This window comes from Andrographis paniculata, unplaced genomic scaffold (assembly GCF_009805555.1).
Source record: "Andrographis paniculata isolate CXL003 unplaced genomic scaffold, ASM980555v1 Contig32END, whole genome shotgun sequence".
Lineage (NCBI taxonomy): Eukaryota > Viridiplantae > Streptophyta > Magnoliopsida > Lamiales > Acanthaceae > Andrographis > Andrographis paniculata.
Window position 1 is genome coordinate 6,389,769 of NW_026137565.1, and position 21,049 is coordinate 6,410,817.

At 32.0% G+C, this 21,049-nt stretch overlaps 5 protein-coding genes and 1 non-coding gene across 7 annotated transcripts; 4 read left to right on the forward strand and 2 right to left on the reverse strand.

The window, feature by feature from the left end:
• Window positions 1-7,323: 7,323 nt before the first annotated feature.
• On the forward strand, window positions 7,324-8,826 carry LOC127248046 (1-aminocyclopropane-1-carboxylate oxidase-like). The gene is made up of 4 exons (XM_051270189.1): window positions 7,324-7,497; window positions 7,604-7,830; window positions 7,920-8,253; window positions 8,349-8,826. The coding sequence occupies exons 1-4, from the start codon at window positions 7,390-7,392 to the stop codon at window positions 8,622-8,624; spliced, it is 945 nt and encodes a 314-aa protein (XP_051126146.1). The 5' UTR covers window positions 7,324-7,389; the 3' UTR covers window positions 8,625-8,826.
• An 839-nt stretch (window positions 8,827-9,665) lies between these two features.
• LOC127248177 (small nucleolar RNA snoR111) lies at window positions 9,666-9,789 on the forward strand. The gene has a single exon (XR_007838032.1). It is a non-coding gene; the product is annotated as a small nucleolar RNA snoR111 (small nucleolar RNA).
• Window positions 9,790-10,043: 254 nt separating this feature from the next.
• Window positions 10,044-11,564, reverse strand: LOC127247704 (tyrosine-protein phosphatase DSP1-like). The gene is made up of 4 exons (XM_051269676.1): window positions 11,070-11,564; window positions 10,882-10,975; window positions 10,469-10,526; window positions 10,044-10,383 (listed from the first exon to the last, which is right to left on the reverse strand). The coding sequence occupies exons 1-4, from the start codon at window positions 11,447-11,449 to the stop codon at window positions 10,118-10,120; spliced, it is 798 nt and encodes a 265-aa protein (XP_051125633.1). The 5' UTR covers window positions 11,450-11,564; the 3' UTR covers window positions 10,044-10,117.
• A 413-nt stretch (window positions 11,565-11,977) lies between these two features.
• On the forward strand, window positions 11,978-14,296 carry LOC127247703 (uncharacterized). Its single transcript, XM_051269675.1, has 4 exons — window positions 11,978-12,878; window positions 13,002-13,451; window positions 13,542-13,845; window positions 13,936-14,296. Exons 1-4 carry the CDS (start codon window positions 12,468-12,470, stop codon window positions 14,070-14,072), a joined length of 1,302 nt encoding a protein of 433 aa, XP_051125632.1. The 5' UTR covers window positions 11,978-12,467; the 3' UTR covers window positions 14,073-14,296.
• Window positions 14,297-14,310: 14 nt separating this feature from the next.
• Window positions 14,311-14,981, reverse strand: LOC127247705 (non-specific lipid-transfer protein-like). The gene has a single exon (XM_051269677.1). The coding sequence runs from the start codon at window positions 14,818-14,820 to the stop codon at window positions 14,464-14,466; it is 357 nt and encodes a 118-aa protein (XP_051125634.1). The 5' UTR covers window positions 14,821-14,981; the 3' UTR covers window positions 14,311-14,463.
• Window positions 14,982-19,885: 4,904 nt separating this feature from the next.
• On the forward strand, window positions 19,886-21,011 carry LOC127247080 (RPM1-interacting protein 4-like). Of its 2 annotated transcripts, none has more exons than XM_051268785.1 (4): window positions 19,886-20,015; window positions 20,102-20,404; window positions 20,478-20,672; window positions 20,791-21,011. In XM_051268785.1, exons 1-4 carry the CDS (start codon window positions 20,010-20,012, stop codon window positions 20,812-20,814), a joined length of 528 nt encoding a protein of 175 aa, XP_051124742.1. In that variant the 5' UTR covers window positions 19,886-20,009; the 3' UTR covers window positions 20,815-21,011. The 2 variants fall into 2 exon arrangements, with proteins under 2 accessions (XP_051124742.1, XP_051124743.1); XM_051268786.1 differs by having other exon boundaries at window positions 19,912-20,015; window positions 20,105-20,404.
• The last annotated feature ends 38 nt before the right edge of the window (window positions 21,012-21,049 follow it).

Below are 21,049 nucleotides of genomic sequence, written 5' to 3' on the forward strand. Positions count from 1 at the left end.
GGTAATTACTTGCTCAAAGAAAGTAAAATGACTGAAAAATGTAAAATTATTTGAATGAAATTTCTGGGCCCCACTGTATGATTATTACAGCTGTACTGCAGGTAGGTAGGTATTTTTGCAATAAAAATGTGGAATTAGATTTGGATTAGACAGACACCACAAAAAAAATAAAAATAAAGCAAAGTTGTGTGTGTGTGTGTGAAATCTTGAATCCATAGAATCTTAGACCAAATACAAATTGGACAGGCGACATGTGGTCTCGTTGTGTTGCTCCTCGACTCAATTGGTGGATTCAATTTCGATTTCATCTTTTTTTTTAAAAAAAATAAATAAAAATTAAATTGCGTGTTAGTCGCATTTGTTTGATTAGCGCTTTCTTAGAGAAACACGACTTTGGGTTGCTTGTTGATTTGGGGAAATTTGTGACCAATTTCAAGACTCCAGATGTGTTTGATAATTAAATTAATTTTAATGTAAATAGTATTTTAATTTAATATTTTATAAAAAAAAATACTATATTTTTTTATTGAGAAAGTGGTAAAATAAAAAACAAATACACCATTAGCTTTTCTTTATGATTATTGTCAAAAATTCTAACTACTTAAAATGCCAAAACACAATTTAAAGAAAAATCTACCACTTCTATTTTAAATATTGCGATAACAAAACAAAATAAAAATTGTTATTTAAAATTTTTCATATTCAAAATATTACAAATTATTGGAAACACACTTTAATTAGGCAATTTCATAGACATTAGTATAAACCATTTAAAAAGTAGTCGGCAATAGTTGTTCCAAATTTGTGATACACCCTAGGGTTTGTTTGTTTGGTAAAAAAATTTCCTAACACATTTTTCTTGAAAAAAATAAATTAATATTTTATACACATTTATTATTTTTAAATAAAATTTTTAAAAAATAATGAAAAAGACACTAAACAAATAATTATAAAAGGTGGCTAATGCGTTGAAAAGGTACGGCCAACGTTGAATTCTCATCATCTCATTAATCATACTTTTTAGGGTGTGTTTGTTTGGTTGGGATTTGGATTTTGAGTTGGAATTTGAATAGTAAAAATTTTGAATTCGAATAGTTGTATGATGTGATATAAATATGTGTTGATGTGATATTTTGAATGTAAAATTGATTTTTAGTATAATATAAAAAATAAAAAATAAGTGTTTGATTTAATATTTTTTTGGGGAAAAAATTGGATGAATAGTGTAAATCCAATCCAACCCCAAACAAACACATCCTTAGTAATTTTTCTGTCCATTTATTTATTTATTTATTTTTGTATTTGGTGCTTAAATTCAAAAATAAAAATGCCAGATAAATGTAAATTTTACTACAGAGCAAGTTAATCCATACCAGCAGGGCCGGAACCAGAGCTTAGTCGAAAGGAGGGCTAATTTTTTAAAATCGAAAATAATACAATTATATTTAATTTATATATATAAAAATATATATTGATTTATTTTCGAGTTCTTATATTTTAAAAATTATGCTAAATTTGATGTTGGTTAGAGATAATCATTACTTACTAAATTGTAATATGATAAATATTAACAAATAATAATTAAATATTGTAGATATTTTTTATATTATTTAAAATTGCCAAAAAAATATATTTTTTATTTTTTTGAAAAAATTACTTTTAATAAAAAAAATCATTAAAATTATTTCATTCCCACAATTAAAAATTTATTTGATTTGAATTTGAATTTAAAAAATGTTATATATATTATTGTGCTATTTTAAAATATATATTTATTACAAAAATTATACAGATTAAATAATAATTTTGATTTAAAATTAAAATCTAATCAATTTTAATTTTCAGCATTTTTTATTATATTATATATATATATATATATATTTAATTTTTAAAAAATGGGGTGGGGGGGCTGCCCTACCCTAGGTCCGCCCCTGCATGCCAGATAGATGCTACTTGCTAGTGCATGTAGATGTAGACCCAGCTCAAATTGAAGAATCTTGTTATAAATTTGGTTAATTTTTTTTATTAGTATTAAATAATTATTTGGGTATAATATTATGCCAATAATATATTTTTATATAAAGATTTATAAAAGTTGTATAAAAAAAAATTAGAAAGAATATGTTTATTTAATTTCTTTAATTTGAAATGTTTTTTTATATTCAGTGTAAATACATCGGTAATATAAAAATAATATTTTAATATTTAATTATTAATTTATTATGAATAGATAAATAAATATATATATATTTGTAATATTAATCAAAAAGTATGTTAGAAAAAATATATGATAGTAGAACACGTTTTATATCTACAAACTAAAACTAATGCATTACCTTTCTATTTGAGACGTTCAATAATTATCGTTCTATTTTTCTTTTTAAACACGAATTTTATATTTATTTATTACTTTAAATCTGTATCATACAAGGCAAATTTATCAATTTATAATAAAAAAACAATCACCTAATAATCGTGCAAATATACTTAAAACAATAAAAATTAAACGAAAGAAGAATGTAAAGAGTAGCGTAGTCTGTAGATCTCCACGAGCAAAAGCGGGATGGGACCCATTTGATCCCTTCGTGTTCAATGATTTGTCCGTTTGTTCAATTATTATTATATTAAAATTATTTGATACTTCTATATAATTAAATTTGATTCGATTTTAAAAAATAACTGATCTGGTTTCAGGTAAATTACATATAAATATTATACGAGTCTAAATGGCCATATTGTAATTGTTTGATTTAACAATAATAGCCGAATTATAATAATTTTAATTTACTGCAAATACTCATAGTTGGTATCGCAATTATTACGTTGATGATTAATTCCTGAAACAACCGAATTGTTGTTTGATAATAGCCATAATTGAGCATTCGCTTTAGGAAATTATTAAAATACATTTTGTAGAATCTAGAACATCACACGGTATCACCTGCCAAAAAGAAACTATATTCCCTTATCTCCACATATATAGTGTGTATATATACACAATATGTGTACGAGACAGTGTGACAAGATTCTGTTTGGGACAAAAGATCTCGTCCGGTAGAACATCATCAAACAAGTCCTTACATATAAAATTAATACGAAGATGGAGGAAATGATCCCTTGAAATTATGAATTCAAATTTTTTACGACGTCCTGCTTGTCGCGTATAGTCCGCTCATCACACTGACTATGTTATGTTTTAATAATATATTTTTATAAGACTATCAAAAAAAATAAGTAAATAAAAATAAATAAATTATTTTAACAAAGTTAAATGGATCATCTCTATTTCATAATTGTGAGATCACCCAACTTATTAAAACCTTATATATTAGCTTGAAAAAAAAAAAAAAAAAAACAAACAAACAACCAACTCTGTGACATATATATAGCTTGAATTGATTTTTTTTATTTTTTTATTTTTTTTATATCGAAACTATCATTTGAGTATGCTCTGAGTAAACCAGTAAATTAATTCAACAAAAATAAATGACACGTAAGCTCTAAACCAAATACCAAATTACCAAAACAAGTCAAAGCAGAAAGGAAAACATAGTACCATTACAACAACTATTAGTGCTAAGTGTTGGCCAATTAATCATTAATGCAGTGATGGAGCAATTAACAAATAAGCTATGACATATCATATTTAATTATTACATTAATAATTGTGTTTGTTGCTCTTTACAACGTTGCTTGCTGGTTTATGTTGTTTTGATATTACTCCCTCGTTCACTTGACAATCCATCCATTTTTTCTTTATTTTGGTATGTTTTATAACAAAATATTTTTTTTTAGTAACTGTACTGTTTATTTAATATTACAAATATTCTTTCAATTTACAATATATTACACAAATATTATTATCTTTATATCATACAATACTAATAGAGTTAATTAAGTCTTTTTACTTTTATTTCTACTTTATCCCAACGTAATACTAATATTTCTAAAACTCCGTGTAAAAAACAAATTGATATATAGATATGGGACGGAGGAAATATTAAATAAGATAAGCTAATATTAATGATTGAGGAGCTTAATTTCCCGGCGTTTTCTCTTTATATTTGAGTTTAAATTATCGTTTATATCGTACTTTAGTATGATATTTTATCAAATGAAATTATATACTTTTATGATAATATATAATTGTATTAAATTTGATACTACCTCTGTCCCATATAATTTGTTTTTATTTTCTATTTTCGTCTGTATCACATAATTTGTCATTTATTTTTTGAAATATAATTATATATTTTAATAACGTTTTAAATATTATATTTTACAATTTTATTTGTATTTTTAATTAAATTATTTAATTATTTTAATATTAATCTACAATTATTTTTGCAATAACATAAATATTTTTATTAATATACTTCGTAATTATTTACTAATTATACTTTACTTAAATTTTCGTATCTACGGTAATAAACTTATATTATATGAGAGTGAGGTAGTATGTGTTTATAACTAAATATTACATAAGTAGTTTATTAAAATTTTATTTTCTCTATGAGATAATAGGTTTTAATGTATTTTAGATAATAATTTTAATACTAAAAATGTATTTATTATGATATAAAAATCATGACTGAAATATTATCTAATGTTATTGAATTTTATTAAAAGATAACTAAAAGCAAATATATGAGCATCTAAAGCCTTGAATTATGCAAAAGATTATACAAAAAATATTTTAAAGCTTTTTAAATTATTTTTATCTAATACTACTATATTTATTAAAACTCGTGTCAAATTTATAGAAACATATTTTTTTTTTTTTTTTTATAGACGGTGAGAATAATATTTTATGTTTTTTTTTATTATTTTTTTATCTTAGTTGGGGGTGGGGGAATATTTTATTTAAAAATTGAAATTTTACAATGTTAGTAATATAATAAATAAATAAATAATTAAAAATAATTTACCTTTTTTACTAAATATGATATGAATATATTTTTTGTACACAAATAAAAATAATAAAATGAATAAATTTTATTGTTTTTTAGACGGAGGAAGTACTGTGTAATCTCCATTATAATCATAACCATTATTTATGACTTAATTAGTAATGTAGATAAGATTAAGTAAGTGTATGATCTATTAGATGCAATAATATTAACCTTTGTCTGTTTATTTTAAAGGATATTATATATTATTATTCCATCCGTCCCAAAACTATGGTCTTATTTGAGTTGGACACGAAATTTAAAAAATATTGATAGTGAATAAAAAATATGAATAAAAGATTTTTTTTTGCTTTGTGTAATAATAATGAAAAAATAAGGATAATTTTACGGTGATATGAGTATTTATGAAAATTAGACTATTATTTTTGGACCGACAAAATTGATAAACAAAACTATTGTATTAAAACGGATGAATTATTACTTTGCAAAATGGGCCATAGGAAGAATTTAGGCATCACTTATTAGGTCCCTCAACCACCAAATCCGAGTTACAGAGTTGTGAATGAATGAATACTAAAAGTAAATTAAAATAAAAGCCAGTCAAAATAATTAAATAAAAAGCATCATTTCATTTTTTATTTTGTTATTATTTATTTTTCAGTTGCAAAGTCGATCCACGATTGGTAGGGGTCCATATATGATAATATAACATGATCCACACGCACCTCTCGTACCACTACATACAAACTCATATACTTTCTCGTTCAATTTCTATTGTCATAAAGTATATTTGCACGCTATTGTCTTTTTGTTATAAATGGACAAATTTACCCTTAAGTGTATGGTAGAAATTTAAAATAATAAATGAATTAATGGTAAAAATGTAAAATTTGTGTTTAAAAAAGAAAATAAGACAATAGTTGTTGGACGTCCCAAATAGGAAAGTAGGACATTAGTTTGTGGACGGAGGGAGTACTGTATACTTCCTCAGTCCCATGTAATTTGTCCTTATTTTCTATTTTTGTCTGTCCTACGTAACTTATCATTTCATTTATTGGAAATATAATTATATACTTTAATTATATTTTAAATTTTATATTTTATAATTATTTTAGTCTTAATTAAATTATTTAGTTATCTTAATCTTACTCAATAAATAATTTTACTATATAACAATTATTTTTACTAATACACTTTTTAATTATTTACTAATCATACTTTACCTAAATTCTCATGTGTATATTAAGATGGATGGAGTAATTGGTTGTCTTTATATTTTACTTTCATTTAATGAAAAAGGAAAATTTGAAGTGGGGTTTTACATTTTTTGTTTGAGTTTGGAATATAAGATTTTTTTTTAAAAAAAATTGAAATAGTTATGTGTTAGTGATGGAAATAAGTGATATTTTATATTTTAAATATAAAATTTATTTTAACATAATATTTAATATTTATTTATATTATACTATTAAAATTAGAATTTAAAACTCAAGCTTCAAAGGCCAAAACAAATATAACTAGTCCTCGAATAGCTTGGTGTTGTGGGTAGTGAAATGTCTCTAAGTTTACCTGACATAAATATAAATAACATAGATAACATATTATATTATGAAAAAAAATACTCTTTTCGTCCCATTGAAATATTGTCATTTTCTATTTTCATCCGTCCCAAAACAAGGTTACCATTTTCTAATTTAGTAATTGTATTACCTACCTAACATAATAAATATCCTTCTAACTTACACTATATTACACAAATGTCATTACTTTTATATTACACAATACTAATAGGGATATTTTCGTTATTTTCACTACAATCTATTATAATACTAATATTAAAAAATTTACGTGCAAAAAGCAAACGCCACCCTTGTTTCAGGACGGAAGGATTAAATAAATTCAAATGTGAACAAGAATTTGTTAATTTATTATTTTAAATTCAAATCAATTTTATTAATTCAACATAATTTTTAATAAAAATATACAATTTATTTTCACAAAATTTTAAATCAAAATAATATAAAAATAATTATATAAAGAATCAATTTCATACAACAATCAAACAAATCCAAATAACTTTGTTTGCATAAGTATTTTTGAAATTCTTGATATTATTCAATAGTCTAATTTTTAAAAGGTGCACCATATTAAAATTTCGACTTTTTTTTTTTTAAATATTCACAAATTTATATTGAAAGGTATTTATATTTGATTTTTTAATTTAAATAACGTCCAATGTGATTTTTATGATTGTACGTGTAATTATTATTATTATTATTAAAAATTTTTAATAATAATAATAATAATAATAATAATAATAATTTAATTAATTACATGATCCATGAATTTACGTAATTGGAATTAACGGGAGACGGCCTATAAATAGCCCTCCCTCCATGGCGCTTCCAATCCAAACTACACTTCCACTCCATACAACACACACACAGCAGCGCCACAGAAATAAAAAACATTTACAGAAATGGCCTCAGCTTTTCCGGTGGTGGATATGGCCAAGCTCAACGGAGAAGAAAGGGCGGCGACAATGGCGGTCATCAAGGACGCCTGCGAGAACTGGGGCTTCTTCGAGGTGCTGCCTACTTAGTACTTACTATACGTTACCTCTGATTGATTTTATCACTGGCTCCATTCCTCGCTGAACTGACTCAATTTTTTTGCTTCTTAATTTGACGCAGACGGTGAACCATGGAATCTCGCCGGAGTTTCTGGACACGGTGGAGAGGCTGACGAAGGATCATTACAAGAAGTGCATGGAGCAGAGGTTTAAGGACATGGTGTCGACCAAAGGTCTGGAGGCTGTCCAGTCGGAGATCAGTGACCTCGACTGGGAAACCACCTTCTTCCTCCGTCATCTCCCCGTCTCCAACATCGCCGACGTCCCCGACCTCGACGACAGCTACAGGTTCATTTAATTCAGTTCAATTCGATTTCCTGCAACCTAGGGCTAATCGAATTCAGTATTTCAATTCAATTTCCCGATCCGATCTGCAGGAAGGTAATGAAGGAATTTGCAGCGCAGCTCGAGAAATTAGCGGAGCATCTCCTCGATTTACTCTGCGAGAATTTAGGTCTGGACAAAGGCTACCTGAAGAAGGCATTCTACGGCTCCAAAGGTCCAACGTTCGGGACGAAGGTCAGTAACTATCCACCATGCCCGAAGCCGGACCTGATCAAAGGCCTCCGCGCGCACACCGACGCCGGCGGCATAATTCTGCTCTTCCAGGACGACAAGGTCAGCGGCCTGCAGCTCCTCAAGGACGGCGCGTGGGTCGACGTGCCGCCTATGCGCCACTCCATCGTCGTCAACATTGGGGACCAGCTCGAGGTTAGGATATATTCTTCGTATGCTAATAAATTAATCATCAAATTATCAATCAATCAATTTTTATTTTTTCTAAGTCATCGTTATCCATTGATTAGGTGATCACGAACGGGAAGTACAAGAGCGTGATGCATCGAGTGATCGCGCAGACGGACGGCACGAGGATGTCGATTGCGTCGTTCTACAATCCGGGGAGCGACGCGGTGATCTATCCGGCGCCGGCATTGGTGGAGAAGGAGGACAGCAAGGGCGCTCTGTACCCAAAGTTCGTTTTCGAGGACTACATGAAGCTGTATGCAGGGCTCAAGTTCCAGGCCAAGGAGCCCAGGTTCGAGGCCTTTAAGAATGTCGGACCGATCGATGCAACTGCTTAAGTATAATATCTATGACTGTCTTAATCCTATGTTTACTGCATGTTCGTTGAGTGTTGTATAATAGTTTGTCCGGTTTGGAGTGGCGTGATCAAGTAAAGGGGTATCTGTATCTGTATCTGTATCTGTATCTGTATCTGTGTCTGTGGGTACACTTCAAAATAATTGTTCTTGTGTAATGGAAATGGAAGCTGCTAGAGAATGATGTTATCTGTGTCCACCCTGAATATATGGATTTATTGAGGACAGCTTTAAATATATATTAGGATATGAGTGAGCGGGATATGGGGGCTGCTGCTGGTGGGCCACTTCACTTGCTGCTTACTTATTTAGCACACTTGATGAGTATCTATCTATCTATCTATCTTTTCTTTTTTAATGTTGATGATTTATGGAGTCCTAGATTAGGATTTTTATAATATATTTTGGACATGACTATTATTATTATTATTATTATTGTTATCAGCAAAATAAAGAATGAATTTGGGTTGGGGGGCACCTATGCATTGCCCACTTTGAGGCAGTTTCTCAGATTCTTCCTGAGGATGATGAGTGTTGTGTTTATCGTCATGATTTTGTTTTATTTTATTGAATGGCTTTCTTCTACTTTTTGTGGCAGTTTCCGTGATTTTTCTCTCCTTGAAGCATTCCATTTTATTATTTATTTTTAAAAAAGGGAGAAACTTCAGAATGAGAAGGGTGATAATGTAAACAAATATTGCTTCTTTAATATACTGTATGAAACAGGGATAAGTCGCGTAATTCGAAAACACGATTCTTTACAGATACAAAGTCGCACTTACCATACGGGGTAAAATGGTAAATGTATGAATTAGGGTTAGCGGCTTCCATCTCTATAAAAGGCCCAAATCATCGCTGTTCGTAGGCTGGAAGGAAGAACAGGATTCAGCTCGAGTTCCGCCGCCGGAGTTAGGTGGTGGAAATGTTCACTCCGCCGGTCTCCTTTCGCCGTTAGTTATGGCGAAGGATGTGATCTGATAATTTTAGTTATTTGTTTTTGATTTATTTCGCCTCTGCCGGTGATTCAGTGACGGGACGGTCTATTGATTCTGTCTCGTCGTTAGGCTGAGAGGTATACTAACGAAGGCGAGATATCGTTTCGGTCGTCATAACTTCGATTGACGATTCGATTGTTGCTCGTCCACATCCTTCCGTTTCAATTTATCTAGATTTTTGGTTTCATTGGTGACTCGGTGTGCGATCTGTAATTGGATCACCACATTGATAATAATGGCTAATCATAGCTTTAGAAACACTAGTGTCGTGCGATTAAGCTTTTTTCTGTCCCATCCATGCCACTGGAAATTAAGAACATTACATCTTCATTCAAATTTAAATTTAAACTACGTATGGATTTTAGAAAGGCTGAGGTTTGGATTTCAGATACAAAGGAAACAAAACTCAAAAGTTGCAATCAAAATATGATAATCCTTTGGACTGTGTTTTCTTATGCCAAAAATGCATTACAGTGTTTTTCATAATCTCCTTTTTAATCCACACAGTGATTCCTGTGGATCAATGGGGGAGTCAATTGAGCACTTAATTTGCCTTAGGCAGGAGATGTCGAACACCTCCAAAAATCGCTGGTCCGATACTCTAGCCTTGTCGCCAGCAAACCTTTGGTACTCGTCGAAAATTGAGGCTAGGCACCAATTTTGCCATTTCCTTAGGCATCCGACGAGGCATCCAGTTCGGTGCTTCCCCCGTTTGCAGTGAATTAAAACGGGGCGATTTCTTTCGTCTGTAATGGGATAATGATCCAAATTAGAAACAGAGGAAAACCATAAATGTACATATCCAAAATGGAATTAGTATTTTTGGATTACCTAACAATACTTGTAGTGCCTTGCGAATCATTTCATCTGGGATGCTCACAAATGGCTCCTGCAGGCAAAGATTGACAGGGGAAAGATGAAAATTTAGAGTTCTTGCAGTAAGTTTCATGTTAGTGATGACTGATGATTCATTTTTGATAGCTATGGACAGTTTAAACAAAAAAGCCTTTGAATATCCACTTCTCAAGAGAAAGTTGTGCCAGGGAAATATGAAATAAAACAGCCATAATTGCATCAGAACTTACCAAAAGAATTGGACTAAATTGTTCAGATTATCCCCTAACAATTTTTAGTGGGTATCTAATTATCTAAAGAAATTTTAACAACCAGATTATCCTTTCTACAACCAATTCTTGATGAAGCACATATCATTAAACCAAAGAAATGAAGTGAAGTGAAAGCACCTTTGATCCTTCAATACCAAACTGGAAGAGACGAATGCCATTATCTTTCAGAAACTGCATATTTGCTTCGGGATACGTCTCCGGACATAAATATCTACAAAATCACCAAACAATTAACCCTAAACATTTCCCAATCTCAGCAAGAAAAAACAAAAGAAAATAACAGAGGGTTCCGAATTGAACCGAACATGATCGATCGGAGACCTAGGGTTTTCAAAAACGGAAAATTCTGAGTATCAGGAAATCCAGAGCGAAACACTCCGTAATCGACCATAGAGAAATTGAGCGGCGGCGCTAGGTCGCCGTTAGCTGCTGCAGCAGCAGGAGATATCAGCGGCGACATGTCCGGCGCGATTCGATCGGAGGTGAGGTTGCGAAGCAGTCGTAAATAAAAATCAAATAATTGGCGGGTAACAGCACACAGAGAGATATATACTTGGCTTGGGAAGCGGAGAATGTGAGACGTTCGTTCCTTCTTTAGGAGGCGGCTAATCTGTTCCAAAGCAGAGGATTTAGGACCATCGAAAGAAAGGGTTTGATTCTGAGGATCTTCTGAAAGATCCACCATGGAAGCCTTTCTTTCTCTCTGTAGCGTTCTTAACGCCGATTCAAAATCTAGAAGAATTACCCAATCCCGTCAGTCAACGGTCAAACATAACTGATTTTCGATATATTGCCTTCAAACAAGAAATTTCTTTTTTGGATTTATACAGAGAAATTTTGACCAAGACTAATCGGGGACACAAGTTGCTTGGCGTTTCTCGGATCAATTTTGATGGCCAGTTGTGCAATATTATACGGGCCTTGAAATGTTTGTGCTTAATGTTGTACTAATTTTAAGAAGGCCCATTTAAGGCTCGGTCCGATTTAGTTTATTTTAGTGGCCCAAAATATGAACAGATTGGGTGGATTCTAATCAGCACGAGGTGGAGTGGAGTTGGTTGACATTCGAATTCATTAATTGGGTTATGACTTATTGTTAATTAGTTTTCAATTTGATAATTTATTCTTGAAATATGTGGCAAGGTCACTAGGGTGTGTACATGTACGTATGTTGGCTACTTCATCACGTAAGAGCTCATCGTCTGCGACGTGGCTCCCGCGCTTTTGCTGCAACTGATGATTTTTATTTTTTTCTGCTGCTGTGTTCTTACCAACAAAAATGGATTCTTCTTTGCTGACTAAAAATCATTATCGAAACCTATTTCATATTGTTGCTCCGAGAAAGGAATGATATATGGTGTTCCAATACAGATTAGCCTGCAAGTGCAATCTGGGTCCCCTTTCTTCTACTAGTACACGACACCTGATCTTTTTTTTTTTTTTTTTTTGAAGAAAAAAACTTATTTCCAGAAATGACAGGTTGCTGTAAATTGAGGGTTTAGGGTTATTAATTAATGATATTAATGTGTTGATTAGGTGCATCTCTGCCATGAGTCGTTTCTTAATTGTAGAAGAATTCATCTACGATTTCCAATCTGCTCAGTATTAATTCACTTGTTCACCGGTTACTGTTCCAATTGGGGATTCGAAACCCTAAACAGTTTCAGTCGAAGAAGAAGCTGCTGCTGCTGCTGTAATCGGAGATGGAGGCTGAAGAGACGCAGAATTTTTTGCCGGGAAGCGGCGCGATTTCGCCGGGAAACTCATTCCATAAAGCCAACTTCGACCTGAAGAGCTACAATTCGGCTTTGCAATGGGTTTTTATCGACTACTCGAATTCATGGAAAGCGGGAATTAGTTGGGGGATGTTCCTGGCGCTCAACATCGGCGTACCTCTGGTTTCCCACTTCCTCTACTCCTGCGAGAATTGCGATCTCGGACATCAGCGGCCCTTCGATGGTATTGTTCAGATCTCTCTCTCGTTATTCGCTGCTCTGTCGTTCATCTGTCTCTCCCATTACGCGCGTAAATTCGGCCTGAGGAGATTTCTCTTTCTCGATAAACTCTGCGATGAAAGTGAGAAGGTTCGGAAAGGCTACACTCATCAGCTTCAAGTAAGTTCTGGTTTTCAAATTTTCCCCAAATTCTGCGGCCTCGAATCATCCCTACTTGATAATCTAATCTAACCTAATTTTCGCTCTCGACTTTACTCGATCGATTCATTTTTTTGTATTCAGAGATCGTTGAAGCTCCTGTCGGCCTTCGTCCTCCCCTGCGTCCTTGCCGATGGCGTCTACAAAATTTGGTGGTTCAGTACTGTTGGATCTCAAATTCCTTACGTCTACAGCATCCTGATAACCAAAGCCATAGTTTGCACCATGTTGATATGCTCATGGCTGTATCGCGTTTCAGTCTGTTTTCTGGTGTGTCTCCTCTTCCGCCTCACCTGCTATCTGCAGATCCTAAGGTTGGAGGACTTTGCTCAGGTTTTCGAGAGAGAATCTGACGTTGCCGCAATCTTAATCGAACATCTCAGGATCCGAAGGACTCTTCGAATTATAAGCCACAGGTTTAGATTCTTCATAGTTTCGACATTGATCCTAGTTACAGCAAGTCAGTTTGCTTCCTTGCTGGTTACACTTGAGCCGAGCACTCGGACGGATTTCAACACCGCTGGCGATCTTGCGGTAATCATGCTTGTAATTCAATTCAGAAATGATAATGATAAACGATAACACAATCGGAATTTGTAATTGCTTATGTTCTTGATGGTGCAGCTGTGCTCGGTCACCCTTGTAATGGGGCTTTTCATCTGCTTACGCAGTGCTGCAAAAATCACGCACAAAGCTCAGGCTGTTACATCTCTTGCAGCAAAATGGCACGCCTGCGCCACAATTGACTCGTTCGATGAATTAGATGGGGAAACACCGAGAGATCAGATTGCTACTCCACGGCCTGAATGTGCAATCGCCCCAGATTGGGACAATGAGGAAGAAGATGGGGATGAGGGCGATCTGGATAATACCAACTTGGTGCCAATTTATGCCCACACCATAACCTACCAGAAGCGACAAGCACTCGGTGAGTTTCATTGAAGTGTTTCTTAAATTTTGTGTCCCAATATGGTGATGATGTGCTTATTAGATGGAATCTTTTGGAAATGTATTGCAGTTACATATTTCGAGCACAACAAGGCTGGGATCACGGCTTACGGGTTCATACTAGACAGGACATGGCTACACACGATATTCGCGATCCAGCTTTCCCTCACCCTGTGGATACTGAACAAGACAATTGGTATTTCTTGATCTGTTTATACTGTTTTGCTGCTATACAACATGAATGTGTCCTCCCAGTTTGATATTTGGCTGTTGGCGTCATCGCCTCCTCGGTTGTTTTGAAGAGTTGCAGCATTGAAGAGCTACAATTCTATCAAATTTTTGTGTGTACTACTTGCTACTACGCATTGTATTGTATATATGTATAAGTTATGATCGGTTGTTGTATAAAAAAGGGATGCATTCTTGCTATACTTGGCTTCTTTTTTTTGGCATCAATGGAGGATTTCATTAAGAACACAAGAAGGGATCAAAGCTGTTACAAAAACAACCAATTGGAATCAAGATACAAAACCAAGATAATCTTGTCCCAATTGCCCTTCCTGTCATCCATTGCTGCTCTTGTTGTTGTTCTTCTTCTTCATATGGTGTTGCAGTCGACGCTTGGGTCGATGCCGACGGGAATGTTGACCTGGCAGAGTTGAGGGAGCTGCTGAGCTTTGGGGAGATTGACGGGGAAGGACCTGGCAGTCTGCTTGAAGCACTCACAGATGGCCTTCCTGTCGGGCTGAGACGCCGACGCCACGCTGTCGAGGTTCTTGACGGCGTTGCAGCAGACGGAGGTCGGCGCAGTGGCCTGGCCGAGAAGGAAGGACTCGCAGGGGATGACCTGCGTGACGGCGTCGTTGCAGCGGATGACGGCGTCGCAACTGGCAATGAGCATGGCTGCCAGAACGGCCATGGCGGCGAACCACCTGGTGGTGCAGAGAGCTGTCATTGTTGGGTGCTGGTCTGGTTCGATGGATCACTGTTGTTGTTGTTGTGGTTATGGCGGTGTGAGGGAGGGAGGGATCATGTTGGCTTATTTATAGATTGATTAGTTGGATTGGATTGAAATTTGAATTGAATGGAATTGAATGTGTGGGAGATGATCGATGAACAGTTGGGGAGGGGGAGGGGGAGGGGGAGAGGGGAGGTGTAAATTGGTTCATCGGGGATGGTGATAGGCGTGCAGTAGAGTAGAGTAGAGTGAGTAAATAGAGCGTTTTTTGTGAGGTTGGTGGTGGGTGGCAATGGCAGCCATGGCTGGGTGGGGTGGGGTGGCGTGGCGTGGGGAGAGCGTGATCAGTTCAGTGACGATTGTTGGTGTCTGTAAATCCATAAATCGGGGAGACGGCGACAGCTGCACACTATTTTATGTTGGAGGTTTTTAGTTTTTAAATAATAATAAAAAAATGGAATATTTAATAGTATAAAATTTGTAATAAAAAAAAATTGTAATTAAGAAATGTATTAGTAGAAATAATTGTTATTTAGTAAAAATAATTATGGATTAAGATAAGTAAATAGTTTAATTAAAATTTAAAACTTAAAATGTGATTAAAGTGGATAATTATATTTAAAAAAAATAACAAATTATATAAGAACATACCAAAATAAAAAAATGACAAATTACGTGACACTGAGGGAATATTTTTTAAAAGAAATTCTTATAAATATTTGGAAATGATTTTCTTGTTTTTATTTTTAAAATGTATTTGCAAATAATACTAATAATTTTATTACAAACATATGACTGATTTCTTTCTACCCTTGTCTATTTTTTTTTTTTCACTATTTTTATTTATTCCATTCCAATTATTATAATAATAAAAATAATTGTACACTAGCAAAATATTTTAATTTTTATATAAACGACTTAAATATATATATCTTTTACACGTAATTTTATAAATATTAGTATTATATTGCGATATAGTAGGAATAAAGTAGAAATGATTAAAATAATATATGTGATATAAATGTAATGATATTTGTGTAATATATTGTAAGTTGTAAGAACATTTGTAATGTTAATTAGGTAGTACTGTTACTAAAAGAAAATTAAATGAATAATTTGTTATGGGAGGAATTAAGATGGAAAAATAGATACTTTGTTATAATTAATTTATAATAAGATATAAAAAATAAAAAATATTAAGGGAGTGTTTGACAAATAGCTTTTTGAAGAGCTTTTAGCTTATTGAACAGCTTTTAGCTGTTTGACCAGTCAAAAAGCTAATTTAGGTGTTTGGTAAATTAGCTTTTTAGAATAGTTTTTTTGGACCCAAAAAGCTAATTTATGAAAAACTAACTTACCCAACTTTTTGAAATAATTTTTTCTGTAAAATTCTTTTTTATTCATTATATGCTCTTAAAAATTTATTATACATTTTACACAAATAAATATATTTTGATTATTTATTAATTATATTAGAATATTTTATTATATTATAGTTTTACTTTTATAAATTTAAAATAATTAATTTTTATATAAAAATTATTTTAATTGTAAAATATATAAATTTATTAAAATTAACATAAAATAAAAAATATAAATATTAATAATTTATTTTTTATTAAAATTACATTATATAAATTTTATACTAAAAATAAATTAAATAAATTAAATTTATTAAAAATTATAAATATAATGAACTAATCGATAACTAACATAATAAATATATTAACGAAAAATTTATTATTTTATATTTTACATCATTTTCAATAAAAAAAATTATTTATATATTTTAATAAAAATATATTATTTTTAAAATTTAACTGTAGTAAAAATAAATACTTTTATAACACTTTTACAATTTTCAATAACTAATAACAAAAAGTTTTAAACATTCTAAACTCAAAAGAACATAATTGAATATATTAGAAATAAGAATAAAATAGAAATGTCCTCAATTGTCATTTTACGTATAAACAGCTAATATTACACAGTTGTTTTACCAAACATTTTAGTACAAACAGCTAATCCAATAAGTTAGTCAAATCAACTAATTGAATTAGCTAACAACTATCAGCTAATTGAATCAGCTAACAGTTAACCGCTAACAACTATCAACTAATTGCCAAACACGCCCTAAATTTTTTTAAAAATATCACTCTAGAATAAAATAGAAATAATTAAAATAATCTATGATATAAATATAATGACATTTGTGTCCAGGTAGTTAATTTGTTGAGAGACGAATTACTTAATCCGTCATAATTCAAAATACTCTTTTTAATATTTTCGTATATCTCATTTCAAAAAGTATATCTAATCATACATTAATAATAAAATATTCTTAACTTATACTTAAATTATAAATATACCATCACTATATAAAAAAGTCAAAATGTAAAAATGTCACATTTCTTTCTCACGGTACTTTCACTAATTAATATTTCTTAATTTATTACAAAATCTCAATAAACTCTTTCAAGAACAGAGGGAGTATTAAATAAGTAGGGAAAGAGTAAAATAAAAATATTTTAGAACATATAAGTTTAATGATACGAAATATTTTTTAGATGAATTAAAATTTTGTTTGAGTTTAATTTGAAATTAAAATTTAATTTAAATATATTTTAATACTCCCTCTGTCCCGCAGCAAGGATGTTATTTGATTTTTGCGTCATTATACTTGACATTAAAAATATCCTTATATTTGAATAATTTATTCTAAAAATGTCATTGTATTGGTATTATAAGAGACTAATAAACATATTATTGTCTTTTTTTTTTTCCTCGATTTATACTACGTCTTGATATAATAATTAATATTCAAAGATGAACATGCAAAAATGCAATGACAATCTTGCAGCGGAACGGAGGGAGTATAATATTGTTGAAAAATAATATGTTTTTATTAAAAATGTTAGATACAAAGCATATGCATATATATATATATATGGTGTAATATTAATAATACACGGATATATGTAGTGACAGAGAGTAGTACGGAGGATTGGATTTTAAATCTATTATTCATTTTATTTTTTTTTTAAAAAAATATTAAATCGAATATCTATTTTTTATTTTTTATATTATACTAAAAATTAATTTTATATTCAAAACATCAAATCAACATCTATTTATATCACATCATTCAACTATTCAAATTCAAAATTTTTATTATTAAAATGTCACGTGTCATAGATTAGTTTTTAAATTAAAATTCTGCATTCAAGCCAATAACAATAAATAAAAAGTAATATAAATAGATTAAAACTAGTAGAAACTAGAACAAATATTATTGCAAGGGACAATCTTCAATTCTCACAATCTCTACATATCTCACTAAAAACTCAATTCAAAAACCAAAAATTTTCTATTTATTTCTGCCCCAATGTCGTGTCCTCTCCTCTCCTCTCCATCCATCAATCTTCATCAAAGGCTGCAAGAAAAACAACACAAAATCATGCCATTAAGGAAACACAATAAATCACAACAAAGTATAAATCAAATCCAAAAAAATAAAAAATTCAAATGGGATACGAAAAGATCGAAATTTTTTCAACATACATGTCACAGTTGATGTTAGGATCGATAGGCACAATAACTTGAATGTTGCATAATTGTGGAAGTTGTTTGGCCCTTTCGACATTGACACTAAACGACAGAGCCGCATTTTTTAAGCACGTGCACAATTCTCTCAAGTCCTCCCGGCTCCCTCTGGCAATTTGGTTCAGCGAAGCCGCCCCTTGACAACATGGTACATTGACTTCATTACTAGTGCCAATCAAGAATCCGAGGCACGGTAACAACCTCGGCAACGCGTCCGAGCAACTAATTGTACCCATGGCTTGATGCAAATTTGTTGCCATGCCCAACACCACCAAACCCATAATCCAAATTGTGTTCATCTTCATCTCCAATATTTTGTAATAAACCAACTAATGATCAAATGAGGATATTTTCTTCTTTTTTATTTTATTTTAACTTTTTTTGTGTGTGTGGATGATTGAAGTGATGATTTTTTGATTGAGTGATATTTTGTTAATTGAATTGGGCTGTTTTTATAGATTGTGTTTTGGGGGTGGGGAGCAATTTGGAGAGAAAATTAATTAATTCTTGGAATCAATGACAATCAATTTTCCTATGATTTTGATATGTTGATTTGATTGTAATATTGGGGATATGATTGAAGTTTGTGTTGGTTTATTTTGGTGATTGATTGGGTGTTACTCCCGTCCCAAATACCGTGTCTGCTACACTGTAGACACGGTAAGAGATGTAATTAGTAGATAATTAAGAATGTATTAGTGAAAATAATTATTTTATAATATAAATAATTATAAATTAAGATTAAAATAACTAATTAGTTTAATTAAAATTAAAAAATTTAAAATGAAATTAAAGTGTGTAATTATTTTTCAAAAAAGGAAAGTGACATAATATGTGAGACGGACAGACACGGCAATGTGGACATGGTATTTGAGACGGAGGAAGTATTATATTGATATCGAGTTTGGGTAAATTAATTATGTATATGTTTAGTATTATTGAGTGATTTAATGATATTGGATTAATGGCCTTTGATTGACTTCTAAAAATTGAACGAAATTCTAAGCATAGATTAAGGCTCCTTCTATACAAAAGTTTTACAAGTTTTGAAAAATTTAAAAAGTAATAAAAAAAAATATATATATTTATGAAGTAAAAATATATTTTACATAATATTTTTTAAGAAAATTATTGTCAAAGAATAGTGTAATTTTTTTTTTTAAGTATTTGAAAAATAATTTACATCTATTATTATTATTTTTTAATAAACTTTTTAAAGAATATTATATTTAAATAATAATTAGTTGGCACTCTTTGGATTTGTTTATTTTTTATATTTTTATATAAAAAATTATATTGATAATATAAAAAATAATATTTCCGACAAATCAAAAAGTTATAAAAAAAACAAAAAAGGAAGAAAAATCCCACCAATTTGAAGTATATTCTCTAATAAAAGAAAATCTTGATTCCATCGAACCAATTGTCTGAATCCTAAACACATTGGAATCTCCGGCCGGCTCCATTCACAAGTGGATGGATCCACGCGGAAACTCTTACTCATTTATTTGAACTGACGCCACCGGAAAATCTCAAGAAACAACCGCCGGCGCCGGAGAATTAATTCATCAACCGGCCGATCGATGGCTGTGAGTCTCTGAATTCCTTCATCGTCAACCTATTGCAATTAATTCATTATTACAATTCATCACATGTTAATTAATTAATTCTGCAGCAGCGATCGCCGCACGTTCCCAAATTCGGCAATTGGGACGCCGACAATGTTCCCTACACAGCCTTCTTCGAGAACGCCCGCAAGGAAAAATCCGGCGCCGGCGTCAGAATAAACCCTAACGATCCCGAGCAGAACCCCGACGCCTTCAACGCCGCCAATCTTCTCAGCTCCGATCAGCGCACCCACAGCGCCGCCGCGGCGTCCGACGTCGCCTCGGCCGTCAACCCCGGCCACAATCGGAAAAAGTCCCGCCGGAGTAAATTCACAAACGACGGCCACGTCCCGCCGTCGCCTGATGATTACGTAAGCTGAGAAATCATTAATTAATTCCTAAGTTTGTTTCAAATACAAAAACCTGATGTCTGTAATTGTGCAGTCCGGACGATCCGTGTCGGTGCCGAAATTCGGAGCATGGGATGAGAACGATCCAAGATCTGCAGAAGGATTTACTGTCATTTTCAATAAAGTGAAGGAGGAGAAGCACACAGCCTCGGCTAAGCTCCCCGCAGTGCCGCCGCCGTTGAAGACGAACGGCGGCTACGATGATCAGAACAACAAAAGTAGATCACGGGTAAGGATCGAAATGTGATTTTTTTGATTGGTAACCATGATTTCACTCTTTGGGTTGGTTCTTGTGTCCGAAAGTGATTGACGTTGATGATCTAGCTCAATCTCCATTGTTGTTGCAGAGATGCTGCGGCTGTTTCTTCTGAAGAACCACACCCACACCCGCACCCAAACCCACACATATTATACTTATATCACAACATTTCAATTTAGGGTTTCTGAATTTGATTATCACCAAGACATGTCACAATTTGTAATCGGTGAAGTTATTTTCGAAATTGTTTGTCAAACTGAACCAAAATTGGTCAAATTAGCCAATTGGATTAGCCTTTTATTTTTTTTATTTTTTTAATAAAAATTTACACATAACATAACGTAACG